Below are 18,885 nucleotides of genomic sequence, written 5' to 3'. Positions count from 1 at the left end.
TAAGGACTTGATAGACAATACTCTGTATACCCTAACATATTAGGTACTAACCAGTAGGACAGATGTGAGGCCACGTTTCTGTGACACAACCATGATTTGCTTTACTCTCCTCAAAACTCATCATTTCCTGATTTGTAAATTAATTTCACTGCAGGAAGAAGCGGCTTGTCAGTGGCTGACAGTTAAAATTACTTTAGGTAATAATGTGACTCTACAGGGTGTCATTCTCTTTTCTGTTGTAGCCTCACTTTCTGACTCTGGCTGTTAAGACATAAAATGTCTTAAAAGGTTTATCCATTACCAGTCACTACACACCTTCCAATCATTCTGCCGCTGAACTATTCTCTGTAGATTCTGTTTGTACGGGTACATATATGTCTTCCTGCCACCCCCCTTTTCTCTTCCTTTTCCATCTGTACTTTTACAGTGTGCATGAGCACTGCTTGTACAATAAGCATTAAGCAACGACAATGAAGACTGCAATGAAGAGAGCAACAGAGAGGCACAGGAGGATGAGAAGAGAAATGGGTGAGGAAAAACAATTGAAAATAGATGGGGAGGTGGAGTGGAAGGCATGAGCAAGTCAGTGTTTAAGAGGAAACATGTGGAAAGAGAGGAGAAGAGAGGAAATGAGGACGAAACAGTGGAAATACATGCAGACACTGAGAGAGAAGTAAATGGTTGAGGGAATAACATGGAGGAAAGACAGAAAATGAGAAGAAACATGGGTTTTTGAATTTTGAGGTAAAAAGGAAAAAAATCTGCAAGGCAAAATGTAAAGCTATAAATTTGAAAGGATCCTTGGTATTCTGTTAATTGAATAATTTTAAAGTGAAGCTGAATTACATGTAAGTCCTTTAACATGTCTTTAAGTGGTAAGAAATCAGCTGCTCAGTGGATTTTTGAGATGTGACACCATATTGTACCAAGACAATAAGAGCAAGAAACAGAATGTGGTTACAAAGGGAGCATAATAAGAATAAAATAATAAAGAGAAAAATGGGAAGGAAAAAAACGACAAGAAGTCAGACAAAGAGAAGACAACACACTGGCAACCCATGATTGAAACCAGTTTTCACCACTGCTAAACTGTTAAACATAATTCATGTTATTGTAACTTGTAGCATCTCTTAAGGCCATTCAGTGTCATTCTGAAAATGCCCCAATCACAAGACCACACACACACACCCAAAAAAGCTCATACATTGAAATTCACACTAACTGCAGCTTTGTTTCTGATTCTCCCAGCATGAAAATATGTCACAGGATTACTGCCACTTTAGTCAAAGCACTCTGAAAGGCTGTATACTTAACACTGTGTTCTTTCTCCAAAAATGCTACTTTAAATGCTGTGCATTTATTTTGTTGTCTATACCAACATTTGCATGTAGACCTCATCCCGTCAGTTTTTAAAACCCAACAAGTGTAAAACACAGGTAGACAGAACAGTGTATGGCAATTTCAGAGCAAAGAATTTGGCTTTGTGCTGCTGAAACACAGGCCTTTGCCCCAAACTGCTCTGCAGCCAGGGTCTCTGAAGGCTGATAGCAATCACTGAATAAATAAAAATGGATTGGACATCTCAAAAGGGAAAACATGCACAGAACAGGCAAATCACATTCATCACATGCATAGGAGATGTCTGAACTGACTATAATGAGAATATTTTCAGGAATGTCATTGTTTTTTAGTTTTAAATAATTTCCTATTCTGGAGGTTGTAATATATTGATCCTTGGCAGGAAATTCTAGTATTTCCAGTGTAATGGAGAACATGTTTACATTGCAGTGAATGTCAGAACATGCTCACACTGGAAGATCCACCTATGTAGGCTTGGCCATGACAGACTTTAGAAGCTCTCCAAAATTAAGTTTGTTTTTAGAAAATCGCACAGCTGCAGACAAGCAGAGTTTATGTAACACCGGTGAAGCAATGCGGTTGTTTCCCAAAAAATACATCTTACCAGCCAAATGGTATTAGAGTTGAACTGGTTGAAGTACAGGGAAAAAAACAAAACGAAACATGTCTTCTCAACCAGACTGTTGTTTAGTTCCTTAGAAAGAATGTGTGTGTGTGTGTGTGTGTCTTTAGACAGTAATGTATAGTTCTGCTCGTCATGTGCTTTGACCACACCAATGATGGAAGACGTGGATGATGTCCACTCATATACCAGCTCCTTCCTGTCCATATATCCATTTTTTCTCTCAGTCACACCATCCCTTCTTTCCTCTCCTTCTTCCTCTCACCCTTAATCTCTACATTCTTTCCTTGCAGTGTCTATAGTTCCTCCCTACTTCAGTTGTTCTGACTTTAATACGCAGATTGGACAGATGAATAAAATTCTATTGGAATCGGCACATAGGGAAACATGACAGCTGTTTAGACACTGTTGTCTAACATATTCAAAACTACACACAGCACTTATATTATTTCACAGCATCCTTCACCCCAAATACATACAATGTACTTTTAACCTGGTTATACAATGTCATAAAACATGCAAAGCCTCTTTCATATTTGCCCTGAAGACGTTACACAATCCAGTGTAGCTGTAACACTAAATGAGTCGCTCTGCATTCAAACTGTCTGCTGTTTAAACACTTACACAAACACATATTTATGTGACACAACAGTAATTTATGTCAGTTTTACCCACTAAGTGCATTTGCTCAAGGCAATTTAATTGTTAAAATTTAATTCAAAAGTCTTTGATCTGTTGCCTTGTCTTGTCAAATCAAGCAGGCATCAATCTGAAACACCACTACATGCTTAATGCACACTGACAGTCTGTCCAATTCTGTTTCCCTTTACACTTTATGAGTACATGCAAACTACTCTTAGATGCATAAGAAACACACTTATGCTAACTTGGGAAACAATTCTTTCTTTACACAACAACCATCCCTAACTAGCTGAAGTAAATTACATGGTGAAATTAACCCACTAGCAACCCAACATAAAACATTACGAAAAAAAAAAAAAAAGATTTTGCACACACTCCATCATTCTTCTTCACTGTCAAGGCAGTGGCAGCCTTTTATTTGATGACTAATGATCCTATAAACTGGACAGTAAAAAACAGAGAGAAAGAGAGTAGGCAAACTGCCCAAATGAAATTAGCTGTCCAAGAAAAGTGGAGCAGTTTTGGCAGACTCTCAAGGCTCATGTATAGTTGGCATTAGGATGCGATGAAATTGCACAGGAGGCTCAAAGAATTGCCAAATGTGCTTCGATGGTTTTACTGATGTAGCCTTTATGTAGGCCACGTCTTCCACCATATGTGTGCTATGTGATATTTTGCTTTAAATTAGCCTGTTTTGCTGTACATAATTCTGTATCAGAAGGACAGGGGACAGCCACAAAAAAGATATGTTTGTGTAGTAATACAAGGAAATAGTCATTTATTTTTTACCTGTAAAATCAGCACAAATAAAAGACAAAAAATAAAAAAAATAATTTGAGAGAAAGCTATTCATTCTATTAAGATGTATATTACCAGTGTTTATACTCTAACTTAACACTTACATCTAAAATCCAGTATTGGGCAGGCTAGCAATTATTGTTACTAACATTCAAGGAGTACTCATACAATACATACACACATATACACACACACAACTTTACTCACATTGTCATTGCATCCTTTGTTGTCCTCGTATTTTGTCTCTATGTGGATGGAGAACTTGGGTAGAAATGAGCACTGTGGATAAAGAAAGACAATACCAAAAATAAAGAAAAAAGGCAAGCACCACGCTGACCAGCAGCACTGTGTATCACAGTCCTGCAGAACGTTAAAAATTCTTCTACTTCCTGTAATATTGCAGATGGGATTACTGTATTGGACTTATGTCTTAGCTCTATGTGATGCAGCTTTCAAAAAAGGGTTTATTAGTTGTGATAGTGGTAGGATGTAAAAGTGGAACTTTCTGCCTCCCTCTTTGATTTTCTTGATGTATAGTTACTATATCCCAAGCTGTGACAGCACATTATTTCAATTTATGTGTCCTTGTCAATAGTTACAAAAGACAAGAATATTGTTCATCAATTTGTGTCTTTTGCCTAAAAAAAAAAAATGTTTACGTGCGTATTTACACTGACTCACATAGGAACATATAATGCGCCCACACAGAAAGAGAGAAAATATCAAGCAATCTGTCACAGACACAACTTGTCCTCTTTCCCCTGATATTCCCACACCCTAAAGCAATGTGACTCATGTTGTCGACATTTCTCAAGCTGCACAGCCGAGGCACAGATACGCTTAACAGTATGCTCAAGAGTCATGTGTTTTCAGGGTTAATCATGGGTCACAAAGGCTGCTATGCTTATTAAGAAAAAGCCAAATTGTTGTTTTGATCACTGCAGACATTGAAGATGCAGGTTTTAAGGCACAAACAAAACCCATTCTATAAATCTAATGATCTTACTTTAATGCTCATAAATGGTTTTCAGTGCAATCATCCCAAATACTTGTTGTGTCTAAAATAATTTCCAATCTGCACAATATATTGTTGTGAATTTTCCACAACAGAACAGAAATATAATTTTAAATGGGAGAGAGAGACTGGAGCACAATGACACATTTGCTGCATTAATGGAGCAAACAGACTAGACTAACATTTCTGTGTCTTCAGAATCAAACCATAGAGAGGGAACAGGTGTGTAGAAATATCTAGTTTGTTTGCACCACTGAAGGAAAGCAAGCAGCACATTTTATTTTTGACACAGTATTGTTGTTATTGCAATAATAGGTAAAGTCAGGCGAGGTGTAAGTCTTGGTTTTCTTTGTATACCATAATGTAATCTAAAAGACAAACAGATCTTCATATATTTCTGCTAACTTTCCTAATCTGTTTTGATGCATGTATTCTGTAAAGGCATGAATGCTAAACCGTAAAATATGACTAAAGAATACTTACTGTATATTCTAGAGACCACGGCATGGGGTGACACAGACATCAGGTTAGAGCAAAGAGAAAACACACACACACAGTCAGTTCTACAGCCTATTCATGTTTGCCACAGCATGAAAGCAATTGAAAACAACAATGTGCATAAAATATGTTAAACGCACAGTCGAGTACTATTTACACAAATTAGTCACTGTCCTGCTCTTATTAAAAAGAAACTATTTTTTATCTTGTTCCTCAGGTTATAACACATCTCCTTCAGATCAGCTTCATTAAAAGCACCACAGAAATCTGTTCTGGGAACTGTGGCTCTGAACACTGCATAGCTTATTCCACTGCTACAATTGTTGTACGTTAGGGTAGATAAAAAGCATTTGCTTCACGAACATGCAAAATACATGCTGGCATTAGCAAGTTTTCATGTCAATAATATGTTTTATACGTGCTTTTCTCGCAAAGGAAGCGGCAAACAAATATCTGCAACTGCAAATAAACAGAGAATTCTTTTATTGTTGTGGATCAGTAAGTGCTTTTGATATTTTTGTTTAGAGCTGCTGTTCTATCTACTACAGAGTCAAGGTTATATTTTATTGATCAATGATGAATAATCCTCTTTGCTCTGGTGTCCTCAGAGGACCTTGGCTTTTTGGATGAAGTTTAGTTTGCTTGCAAGGATATAAAAGCTGTCGCTTCCAATGTTGTTTCATTCATCTGAGAGTCCACTTGTCCATAGTTAAAAGACTTTCTGTGGTAAAAGCTCCATACATATGTCCCTACGAAATAACATATGAAGTAGCTGAAAACGGAGTATTTAAGCTTTCTGAATTACTGTATACAACATCATTGAATTTGGACAGGAACTTTGGTTGGGAAAAAAAGAAGATTTTTCTAAAGCTGATTTTTTTTCCCCACAAACGTGAAAAAATGCAATGGAAATGAGCAAACTTGGATGGAGTGTTGGAAATGGCTGCTCCCTAAGCTGGAAAACTCATACCATCTTTTCACACTACTCCAACTCCCTAACATATCCAGTAAAATGTTTGCACCAAGTGGTGAGTGCTGAGTAAACTGTGTTTTGAGAGAGACAAAAATAAATAAATAACTTTCAGCCCACTTAAAAGTGGTTCAGAAGCTGACCTTTAAAAAAAAAAAAAAGTGTTCAGCCTTCATGCAATTGTATTGTTAAGCTATTCAAGTCCAAGCTATTTTAGGCTTCATTACTATACCTCTCACGTCACTACAGACAAATGACAATACAGTGGCAGCAGTCAACTGGATTTATGTGATGCAAGTCTGTATACTGTACATGGTACTGGCCAGTATTTGGTTAAAGAGATGCTGCAAATATTTTCTCTGTATGCTCACCTGTTATGGTGTAAGGGTAGTAGTTCCACGCTTTCTCTGTCACATAGAAGATTTTTGGAACCACTGCTCGAGCCCAGCTGGGTAATTTACTGCAGAGAGACATTGAGAGAGAGACAGGGGTGGGGGAAAGATACTGAGAGCTTGTAGCAGCAAAACAGGAGTTGGGGTGAAATTGCTTCCGCTATCGCAGCAATCATCAAAAACAGATTCCACTTGTGAAAGGAAAATCTGCTCACTCCGAAAATAATGGATGGTTTGAAAAGAGCCATTCCCAGCTTTAATTCAGGGTACATGCACCAAGAGCCCAAATACATGTTTTTTCTGCCCATAGGGTTACTGTGTCTTCATGGTATCTAAAGACTAGAACTACAGGCCAAACTCTGCCATAATGATGCAAATATTATGATTACATGTTTCGTATGTTCATTTATCCATTAAGTGTTACATACATATACACCTAGTATACAACGCACACCCTCTGTACAGCCATGCTTTTATGTGCCGGCCCCTGAGCAGCTTCACTGAGGGCAGGGCTCTGCTCTTTCAATTGGGCCATCCTTTAAGTTTGTTTTCTGTTAATTTGACAGTACTACTATAAAAGCATATATTATTACAGAAATTATTACTTCTAAAATATTTCCTTGTCATACAGTATATTAATATAAAGAGTAGTCCCTTTATAATAATATACTGTATAACCTTTGGTTTAGAACCGTGTGTTTTAGACAAAAATAAATAAATAAATAAATGAAAATGTGATCCTGGGCTCTGAAAATTAGTTGTTTTTCCATTGTTTGTTTTAATTTTAAAATTTTATTGTCTACTGTGATCAAAAAAAAAAAATCAATAACATATTAATAATCACTCACTATTTTGCCAAGATTTGAAGATTCTCACCACTAGCTTCAATATGAAGCTGCAGGTAGCAAGTGGGTAATAAACTGTATCTGAGAATAATGACTTTAAACATGTAGCCCGACTCTGTACAAAAGTATCAAAATCCAACTAGGGGCCTCTAATATGAACCAATTCATTTACTATATCTACTTTGAATAATCCTCACAAAACTGAACAAAAGCTGTTTAGACATGGTCTTACAGAGGTAAAGCTGCGCCAGTTTTAGTTCATCTACAATTTGGTTAAGTAAGTGCATTCAGAGGACTTTGATCTTGACTCTGTTAATTCTGTAATTGAAGCTGCACTAAGAAGTTACTTATGAGACACGTCAAACACAGAAGTGCACAAGCTTTCATGTAGCCTGCCTTCATCTCCACTTTCTTTGATTGATGTAGAAACAATTTCTTAAGCAGGACAGAAATGGCGCCTACCACCTCATGATGGCTGAAAATAAAAACAGCCTTCGACCGTCACATTGTGTGAACGTTGGCAGGCTTGCTCCCTCTCTCTCCCTTTTCCATTATGTGTGTGTGTGTGCATGCCTTTCTCCCCCCAACAAAAGAGACTGACACTCCTCCCACTCCTCCATCTGTTGATTTCTCCCATTCCCTCCTTGTTCTGTAAAGATCTTTGCCAATAGCTGCTGCTATGAAGCCCACATTGCCAAGCGTGCAAGTTTGGTGGGTGGCTGTTTGGAGTTTTCACGCCAAAGCCGATGTTTGTATTTAGAAAAAAATAAGAAAAGAAAAATACCTCAGTTTAGTTGAATAAGTAAAGGCAACATTTTACCTTTCGGATCTGTTAGTTACGCAGGCTACTATTTAAATTTACCATCCCCTCTTTGATTATAGTAAAGGCTATTGACCGTACAAGCATGGAATCGATGTTCACGTCTGCTAGGTTCAGGCCAAATAGTACAAGTACAGTGCGAGGCAGATTGTGAGGGCTAATAGGGTGGTTGAAGCGTGACAGAACGAGTGCAGATTGACTTCCTTGCTGGTGAATCAGAGCTAAATGTTTAGTTGTTACAGCACCAGATGGATGGCCAGTTAGGTATGGTAAGTTATTTTAATAATTGAATAAAAAACACTAACTTATTTTAAATTACTTTATGTATTGTCACAACGTTTACCTTTTTAAAAGCACTGAGATTAAGTAAAAGCCAATGGTATTTTGGTTATTGTAACCTGTGGATGTTGCACACTATGCACATACAGACGCATACTGTATGTGTGAGAGACAGTGTGTGAGTGGTGTTTATGCTTCATGTGGAGTTCATCATAAAACACTGTATCTGAACAAAGGGTCAGCTACTCTGCAAAGGTCAGTGCTTTGTGTAGTCCTATCTAAGCTGCGCATGTCAGTGGACATAAAAGCAGAGAGTTTGGGTAGTATGAAGTCTTACATGTTGTTCCTTTCCTCATTTCTTACCATAACTGTTGAAATTACTGTCATATAAACCTTGTGAAAGCTGTTAAAACTGTTAAAAAGTTAATTGTGGAATTGATCTGGTGGCCTGAAACAAGGAAATATTTTTGTATTCCTAACATGTATTCCTTAGCCAATAAATCCATGACTTCTTTATTGTCCAAACTGAGCTTTTTAGAAAGCATTAAAACAATTTTTGTGAATTTTTATTTTAATTTTGCTGATAAAATGCTTAATTTCCTTTTCAACTCCACTCATTCATTATAGATCGACTTGAATGGAAGCCCAACTTACCTCTGTTTGCTCCCCCTGCCTTCTTTCTTCCTCTCCTCTGCAGAGCAGAGTTGTGCTGGCTCAACATAATTAGTTCCCTGACACGGTGAACGCTGACACAGGTATTTGTGCTCAAACACTAGGCCTACAGCATCTCTATCTGCCGTCTCTTGTCCTCTCTTGCCCTGATTGTTTTTTCTTCCTCTTGCACCATCACTTCTTCATTTTTATTTTCTTCACACATTAACCATCTTATTTTCTGTTGTTTGTACTATAGAAGGGACACACATGCATCTGCAAGCACACACACATCGGTGCACACAAATGCTCACAGTTCATCCCAGACTGCTGAATCTCACTTCAGCAGTCTGGGATGATATAACTGTAATGGAAAGGTAACTTAAGGAACATATGCACAGTGAGCAGCAGGTGTGAATCAAAAGGCCCAGTGTAATCTTAGCCAGTTGAAATGCAAATATCTGCAAAAGTGGTACTGTTTTTGTTAACATTTGACTTTAAAAAAACTTGTGACTAATGATTAAATTTAAGCTAAATTGTTCTTTAACCGTTTTTCAAGATGGTCTTCCGAGTGCACACAGAAGGTTTTGCTCTAGGTGGTAAGTGAGCCCAAGCTTATTTCTTTAACAAAACCTGTTTTTCAAACAGTGTGGGTGATTTTGTGATGGATTTTCCTTATATTTACTTTTGACAAAGTTTGACTTTAGTAACAACAAGTAAGGTAATTGAACTCCTAGTTAACAACTCTACACAATATTAATGTGATTACATCTTGGACAACAAACTAGCATGGACATGTTCCACTGACCTGTTGAGGTAGACACGTTTCTCTGTGAACTGTCCTTGGCCGTGTGTTGGGTCTTCATAGGGTTCATTCTGGACAACTTCTACCCCTTCTCCTCGATCGCTCTGCTCATGGCTGTGTTTACTGATCATGTACAACTGCCCAATTCGGTACTGGAAAATAAAAAACGTAGAGGTTAATTTCACATATGGAAAATATTTGTCATATTATATCAGTCAGAGGACACGTCAGTCAAAGACAACTGGATGTGCTAACAGGAGAAATGTTCATCAGTCCAGTTACATGTCCTGAGCCCTACATTTCCTCAGTGGTATTTCTAAGGTGTTGGGAGATGGGTGTATCGGACTTATTACAGTCTCTCAGTAATTGTAGAAAATCTTCTAAATGCACCACAGAAAACCAATGATCAAATTTTTAAAAACAGGTCTAAAAAATACAATATTCTCATTATCCTCAACACAACACAGTTGAGTGAAAAACTAAACTGTGCCACTTAAATGGCAAAAAGAGTCTAACAAAGAATGTCTTCTTTTGATTGAAATAATATTTAAATGAACATTCAGCCAGTACAAATGTTCCTTCATCTTCAGAAGTAACAAAAATTGTCAAGGAGTGTATAAATAAAAGAAAACTCACAGTAACATGCAAAATCTTTAAACTTAAACTAAAAATAGACTCTCAACACTTGATGCTTGATGACTGGCACCAGGTGTGTAAAACTGGGCTTGCATTGAAATTTGCAAGTAGGATCTCCAGGGGCAGTCTAAAGCAGTTTGCTGAGAGTAAGAAAAAAAAGCATATTAAGTAAGCAGCTTTCAGGAGACCATAATTGCTTAAACTTCATAAACCTGGAGAGGACATTTTAAAAGGGATACCAAAACCAACTGTGAAGACCATAATCCAGAAATGAAAGAAACATGGACAAACTAAGAAAAACCCATATAAAGGCATAAAGCAAAGTCTACTCAGGAATGGTTTTAAAAGAATAAGGTGAATGTTTGATATTAAACCCTCCTGATTTAAATATCACTGAAAGCCTGTGGGTAGATTTGAATAAAGGTGTTAATGGCAGACAACTAAGCAATCTGGAAGGCTTCTGAGAATTATGCCATGAAGACTGGGTTATATTTACAAACACTGCTGATAAGGTTCCTTAAGAGGTTGGAGAAGGTTATAAAGGCAGAAGGAGGGCATACAAAGTATAAAGTGAGATGCAAATTTTCATCACAGATATAATCTTTATTATTAAACTATAAGTTCCCTTTTATAGACTCCTTGACATTTTTATTACTTTTGATGATGGTCTTACTCTTTTTGACATTTCAGAGTAATGGGATGGAACGTTTTGCACTCAGAGGTACAATGATAATGCCAAAACACTTCAATCAATCACAAACAATCATAGTAGATTTACAAGGCACCTCTGTGTACACCTGTTCAAAGCTGCCCAAGTGTTAAAGCATGTTTTTATTTCATCTATACAAGCGGAATAAAAGTACAGTAGTGTGTGAATATGCCAATATTTAAAGCTAATACAGATTAATACTCTGAAGTTATACGTTAGGTTCAATTATATTCCATGAGATACTAATATTTTTTCAATAATGTTAAACAGAATTTGGGAAAATAATGCTGTATTTTTACAACATTCTGTAGATGAGTTGATGAAAAAAAATGTTAAAGTCACGCCTATTTGATGAAAGGAAACTTGACTGTGTTCAGTTAATTAAATACTCCAACCAAGCAATAATATACCTTATTTTAGGTTTAAATACCCTGGATCATGTTCACTTTATTCAGGCAATAAACTGTGAATTGACTGCAGTGCTTGTGTCTGCTTTCGAACTTTAATTTTCATATTCTAAACACACATCTTTGGCCTGTGGGTCAAAAGACCCAGAAAGAAGAAGGATGGAACTGAATGAATGGTTTTCAAGTGATAGGAAAGGAGGTAATTTGATTAAATCTAATAGACAAAGATGCAACTGGAGATTTTTCACTTCAGATTGGACGTGAAAGTGGAAGAAAATTATGTAAATAACATGGGGATTGTGAATGAGTGAACCTCTGCTCTGTTTCATCTTCCGTCTGTCTGTGCTCTTCTCCCTCACACCTGCTTCAGCTTAACAAAATATAAGATATCTCAGAAGCTAGAGTAGGACACTGGAAATGAAGGGATGCTATTCCTCTGCATTCCACACGTTCTCCCTCTTTGACCTTTACCTGTCACAGCTGCTGGCCGAGCTGCGAAATGGTGTCAGGGGAAAATGTGAGGTGCTCACCCACAATAGCTCAGAGGGGTACTCAAAATGGTGTCAGTACTAAGTGCTGTTGGAAATGTCTGATGGATACACCTATGTTAAACAGGTTTGCTAAAATAAGTGAGAAAATACTATGAAGTCCTGCAAGTCATTAACCAGGACCTAGTGGAACATACAATTGCTTTTCTAACATTTTGGTGAAAAACACAACATTTCGAATCAGCCGCACTGAGAATTTACCAAACACACAAATTCCATGTATCAAACATGCTGAGGTGTGATAATGGTTATTTTTATCCTTGACTGGGTTTTTGGGGGCCAATTCTGCCCCAGGAACAAGAGAATAATCACCTGAAAAGTGGTCCCCCAACAGAGTACACCTGATTTAATACACAGTAAAAAAAAAAAAAAAAGAGAGAAATAGAGACATCAATATATTTTCTATCTTGATGGATGTTTGGTCATCTTAATGAAGCGATGACTCTGCAGATTATTACAGTATACTGAAATGTTATAAAGATGGCAATTATTGTCACATAGTATTTGGAAATATATTTCTTGGTCTGTCTTAAGTAATGCCCAACCACCCACCAAATCTGAATTAAACAATATGACTAATTTCAAAAAGATGTGACATGGTTGAATTCAAACACAAATGAAAAACAATCTGTACAATTTCTCTCTCAATGTCTCCCTTAAAAAAATAAATTAAAATCATTATTTAATAAATTCCTCAGCTATACATCACTAGACATCTTCTTCATTATTTTTACAATCAACACATTTAAGGTCACAAACCCAGCTGCTGAAGCTTGGCTGTTTCCTCTGTGGAACTGAAAACAAGTTGCACTGTTAAATTTTAAAAGGGCAGCAATGCAATGATTCATTTCTATTGTATATGTTAGCACCAAGTTCCCTAACCTCTAGGCAAGGGTACACTGTGCAAATAAGATTGCAATGTCAAAAAAAAGAAAAACACAATAAAAAAAGAGAAAACAGAAATACAAAAAAAATCAAAAAAACAGTCTCAACACAAACTTGGAGACTGGAGAGTCATGTACAATTCATGCAGTGTTTGACTGACATCTGCACAGTGCAAAGGTAGTGTACATAATCATCAAATGCAGCCCTACTACTGGATCAAAAACTTAACCCCCTAAACTTGACAAAATCACAGAGGTCATCTATTTAAGTGAAAATCCATATTTTTTCTTGTGGGATGAAAAAATCATAAGCAAATCTCTTTTATGTCTTGTGCCAAGTACAGAGCTGGAGCTTAGCATATTGACAGAAAGCAGGGGAAAAAGAAAGTTTGGTTTCACAAAGTTAAAAAATACCATTTAACTACCAACACACCAACACTTAATATCTCATTTAGAGATGTCCAAATCTGATAATTATACTACGAAGTATTAAACTATACTATAGTATTACCAGTACAGTATGTACTTAGAGCTTCCAAATGGTTAACCATTCACTGCAGGTTCATACATTTACATGTGTACTGGACAAGTTGTCCAGTTTTAAAACAATATAATATCTTAAAATCAGTTTAACAGTCATTTGCACTTTTAAATGGCATCAATCAAAATGAGCATAAGTGGAGCAGAACCACTAAAACGTTCAGTAGCAGTTGGGTAAGTACAGTGTTGCTCAGGCCTGTCATGTTGGAAGGTTAGACAATGTGACAGGCAAGTACACAGTGTCAGGCTCGCTATAGCACGGCCAGTGCTGCAACTCTAAAAGTTACTGTATGACCAATCTTCATCTTCATCATCCACACACGGATAGTACAGCTCAACTAAATAAATGTATATACTAGTCATTCAATATAAATCAGGCTGCTCTGTGTTATTATGATCAGACTTTAGTAACTTGTAAGCTGTTGAGAATCAATCCCGTCAAATTGAGAAAATGCACAAAATGTACATGTTCACAAACATACACATCTAAACATGGTGTGGCATTATTGGAAAATATTGTGCAATTTAGGGTGGAAATTAATAAAAGCAGACCTTTTCATTGAAGTCTCAAAGGCAAAGGGAGCATTTCTAAAAACAGTTCTGGGCTTCGGTGAGGGTGGGTGCACCAGGTTAAGAGCTGTAAATAATGCACATGCTCTCCATCCTTCTTCTTCATGCTACATAAAGAATGAGGGTATTCAGTGGTGAGAATTCAAAGACACTGACGCAAAGGACATGCTGAAGGGAGAATTTAAAACAGGGGATCAGAAGGGATTATTTGTAAGTGTTTGGATTATAAATGAGGCCAAAGTCGCAGAAAATAAGAGAGGCACAAAAGGGACAGAAATACTTGTGACACATGGTTACTGAGGCAATAAAGTGTGACATCAGCCCAATTTGTTGTCCGTTTAGACAAGCAATGTCCTTTTTCATTCACATCGTCATCAATGAGCTGTAGTAGTCATCAAGTTCTAAAAATATCAAGGAGGCATTAAGGCATTAATCTAGGCCCTATACGAGGGCCAGTGAAACATTGGAGGACATCATGATGAATGTGCTCCACTGTGAATGGGGCAAAGCAGACTACTCCAAATTAACAAAGGTTTGCACAACAACAAATAAAAGCTTGTCCTGACTGCTTGAAGAGCTGTGTTATTTTCCACCATTGAAGCTAAACAGGCAATCACTTGAGAGATCGCTCCAGCTCTGAAGTACAACTCCCTCTGTAGCTTGTCTTGAATCTTCACAGCGTGATCGATCATTTAGCTCCATGACTCAGTCGGCACAAACAGGCCAGTGGTTGCTTCGTCTTTATTCGATTTGTATGATGACAAGGCACTCCGGCTTGTTGTTGCTCATTAATCAATGCCAATAAGTTAGAGTGTTCTCATCATCACCGTCTATTATAGGCTTCCAGTGGAGGTTGTTGAAAGCCAAACCCACAAATTGAAATGGCTGTATTGTGACAGGTGTGAAATCACAACCTAATGCTGTCTCCCACTGTAACGTCTCTACCCACGACCAGTTTCACGTCAAACATACTATGTAAACTAAGATGTTAAAATGAGTGGCTCCACAAACTAGTGTGTGCTTTTTGTGCTACTCATGCATTTTTATTCACAAATACAACCAAGACACGCAGACACACACTACTCGCTGATTTGTCAGCTTGTTATCCTGCCAAGTTTCAGATATTTAGCCACAGGTAGAGTCATAGAAAATTAGATTTCACGTTCTTTAGCTAAATACAGAGTATGTGTCTGGGCTCTTTGTAAAATGTTAATATCAGTACTAACAAAAACATTTGGCTTTGGTTTCGATGTTTTGTTTTTTTTTGTTTTTTATGGATGATAAAGGTCTGCATTTTATCTGGCGTTAACAATTGATTTCTTCTACTCTATTGCTGAAGGTTTGTGTAGAAAGTGGTTGGAATTAGTTCCCCCTCCACTCAAACCTATACCGGAGGACTTTGATTTTGCTCCGATCACATTACTTAAATGATATTTGGCCTCATGTAAGAAGATACAGGACAAAAAAAACTGTAGTAAGAGAGAAAGTAAAAAGACTGTTCGCAAACAGAGGTTATCACACACTTTCAGGTGGTATAAAATTATACTGGAAAACAGTGCAGGAAGACCCCAAGGTAAGCTGTCTGAGTAAGGAAACCTCACCACTGTTAAGCTACAAGTAGGCTTTTATCAAATCTGGCACACATTTTAAAAACAGTTTTCCATAGGAGTGAATGTTTGCATCCACTACTGTTATGCAAATTGAAGGTGGTGCCAAATGATTCTGCAGTTGGGTGCCAATACACAGGTGCTGCACATGAACTGTATGACATGTCTGGCTAGCCTATGAGTTTTGTTTGTTTTGTGAAGAAAATTGATGAAAGTGTGTCCCTGACATCTGTCTGGATGAGTGGTTCTTGCTCATAAATATCACTGGATACTTGTCAATTGAATATATGACTAAAATTACTTAAGACAGAGATCATCAGTGTAAGGCTATTAATCATACAAACCGTATGGAATAATTTCTTTGTTAAGACCTTCTACCTCCTAGTTATCTTTAGCATGTCTGGGACTCGTGCTTAGAAAAGCATAATTTAAATTATTCACACTTCAATCATTTTTCAATTTCAGCCCAGTTCCATTTTCATCTCATTTATTTCTGCCCACCTTGTGTGTTTTTTTGTAATGACATAGACATCAATCAACTAGTTAAGAAAGTGTTTAATTCTCAACAAGATGTACCACTGAACTGAGGAAAACCACTAAAAATATACAAGAAAGTTTATTGAGACTCTCTTAGCATTTCTGCACTTTCAATAATTTTACAGCACCAGCGTCAAGACAGCAGAGTAGGGAAGGTGAAGGAGGAGAAAAAGAGAAATCTTCAATTAGTAAATATATAGAAATGTTGCTGAAGGGAGAATGAGGTCAGAGGATGAAGGACAAAAAAGGAAAATAGAAGGGGAAGTAAAATAAAAAAGATAAAAAAAATGTGGCCTAAGGGGAAAAAAAAAAAGAGTGACACAGGAGGCAGAAAATGCAGGGAAAGCACAATATGAGAACACTGTGGCGGGGGGGGACTTAATGTTTAGTAGGCACCACATCAGTGTATTCCACTGTGCAGGCATCAGCACAAGGTTGGGGAGAGGGAGCCCAAGTGAATGAGGGCATTTAACCGACACAGGTGAGAATGGATAGGGAGGAGATTAAGATGATTTTCTGTCCATTGAGAGATAATCTCCCTCATTATACCATGTAACAACATCACTCATCAAAGATGTGGAGCCCTCATGTAGACACATGAATTTAAGTATTTTCTTAAGGGTATGTCATAATAAATGTAAACTGGAAAAAACAACCTAAATATGTGTTTACTATATTATAAACATGGGAAAGTTCATACTAATTTTGTTCTTGGTTTGTTTTGTAATTGAGAAATCTACAGTGAAAATAGACAAATAAATCAATCATACATGTTAGTTTAAACTGTATGCACATTTTATTGTGAAAAGCTATTAAAGTAAAAAGTTGTCACTGAATAGTGCCATGTTTTAGCAGCCTAAGATACACTTTTCTTTCAAAAACATGGCTTATTGGTTCATTTGACTGAACGCAAACAATGTTTTACGCGTGAGAAATCTGCAGTTGCAAATGAGACACACTGTCATGTCTCACGGGCAAATAAATGGAAATAAGCAGTCCTTACAAGCAAAAGGTTCTTATCAAATGAAGGCATGTATCAAGAAACTACTTTTTCCCAAACAGGCAAGAAAAGAGAACAAGGCATTCATCACTGTAAGACTGATCATTTTTATTCTACTTGTTGCATTATCTTCCAAGGTCATCTCATATAGATTGTTTTTTTTTAATGTAGCCTTTTGCAGATGAGGCAGAATACATGACCTGCATACAATAAAGCTCAACATCAGCCAAATACTCTTACATTATTAACAACAAAGGAATCCGTAAGGACCAGTCAAACATCACTGCTCCTCAGCAGCCGGGCCCGCACACCTCTCCATTTGAATGTCAGAATGAAGTAAGAGCTACACTAATAACTCTGCTAATCACTGTGCTCCACTTGTATATGGCCATGTTAGTGCCCAATTGGAGCACGGCAGCTCTTTGTGCTTGGCAAGTACTGAAACACTGATAAATTGTAAGAGCATCTTTAGGGGGAAAACAAATAATCACAAGGTTCATGTAATTTAAATTTTTCAATATGTACCTGAAAGAATGAAATAACACTAAAGACGACACTGGAAGTATAAAAAAAAAGAAAAAAAAACAAACAAAAAAAAAAACAGAGCTCACAGCTTGTTTAATTGAGCTCTGTGTGCTTTGCTTAGTTACCGGGTGAATGAATCTGTGTGGGAAGCAAGAATGTACAGTATACTGTGCTATTCTGATCACATGCTGAGGACCTGTGGAAAAGCAAGCAGAAAGATGGGCTATTCTTTTATTAATAGCCATTTTAAAAACAGCACCTGGAGAGTTTTTCTAGAAACCCACCTATTGTCACCCCACACAGACCTTTGAAAAAAATCCCAAACTCAGAACTCTGAATGTGCACTTCCTCTCTAAAACGCAAAGCAGTACAATAATGTACAGTCGATCTGACCTGAGTAATGCAGAAGGAGAAGGCGGTGGGAATGTGAACAGAGATTCAATATACCAGACTGACTTGACTGGTATCAGAAAACAACAGAACATGACAGAAATACAGTCATCTTTGGCTGCTTATTGCTGAACCCACCCACATTTAGTGACAACTTTTAACTTTTTTGCGCCATAAACATTGCTTACCAGTTCTTAAAATTGTGGCTAATGTCTTTTGCCACATGGTTTTCAATCGTCAAGTTCTACTTGTACAACTTTCCAAAGGTGGCAGCACTGCCAAAGAAAATTGTTGAGTGCTTTGCACAAAGTTACTTACACCCACTCAGAGCCAACATGCTTACTTTCTTTTTCTTTCTTGATGAAACAGGTGTGCCTTCAGATGTGTGCATAGCATAGGCTACTATTTAGATGCAATAGTATTTTAAATTGTTTATTAACCTTGAAAAGCCAGTAGAACTCTCTTAAACCTTATATAATTACTTGGTCCCTTAATTTGTCAAAAATTTTCAAAATGACAAAATTTGTTTCACTGGACAGAAGTGATGACTTACCTTGAGAAAAATGATCAAGGGAAAAATCTGTGAATAATTCTATTCTATAACGTCACCTCTTTTAGTGGTTAAGACCAAATAGGTTTGCAAACTTTTATGCATTCACCAACACACACACACACACACACACTTGCAGGCAAGCATACTCAATCTCACACTGCTTGCACAGCTATGGACCCATCACTTTGCTGTTTCATTACCTATAACAGCAAAGGCACACAACTAGACACACACACAAAATCTTCTTTCCCTGTCCTGTGGACATTTAATCAACTGTTGTGGC

At 37.2% G+C, this 18,885-nt stretch overlaps 1 protein-coding gene across 1 annotated transcript in view; it reads right to left on the bottom strand.

Annotated features, from left to right (window-relative positions):
• The window catches only part of LOC137123629 (cytoplasmic phosphatidylinositol transfer protein 1-like), a 61,233-nt gene that overhangs the window by 8,696 nt on the left and 33,652 nt on the right, over positions 1-18,885 (bottom strand). The window contains exons 2-5 of the mRNA XM_067497659.1: positions 9,700-9,848; positions 6,276-6,364; positions 4,920-4,927; positions 3,629-3,700 (exon numbers count right to left, since the gene is read on the bottom strand). Coding sequence (XP_067353760.1) covers positions 3,629-3,700; positions 4,920-4,927; positions 6,276-6,364; positions 9,700-9,848 — 318 coding nt within the window. The remainder of the gene's footprint in view (positions 1-3,628; positions 3,701-4,919; positions 4,928-6,275; positions 6,365-9,699; positions 9,849-18,885) is intronic.

This window comes from Channa argus, chromosome 3, assembly GCF_033026475.1.
Source record: "Channa argus isolate prfri chromosome 3, Channa argus male v1.0, whole genome shotgun sequence".
NCBI lineage: Eukaryota > Metazoa > Chordata > Actinopteri > Anabantiformes > Channidae > Channa > Channa argus.
The sequence above is the reverse complement of the archived record's forward strand: the minus strand, read 5'-3'. Positions and strand labels throughout refer to the sequence as shown.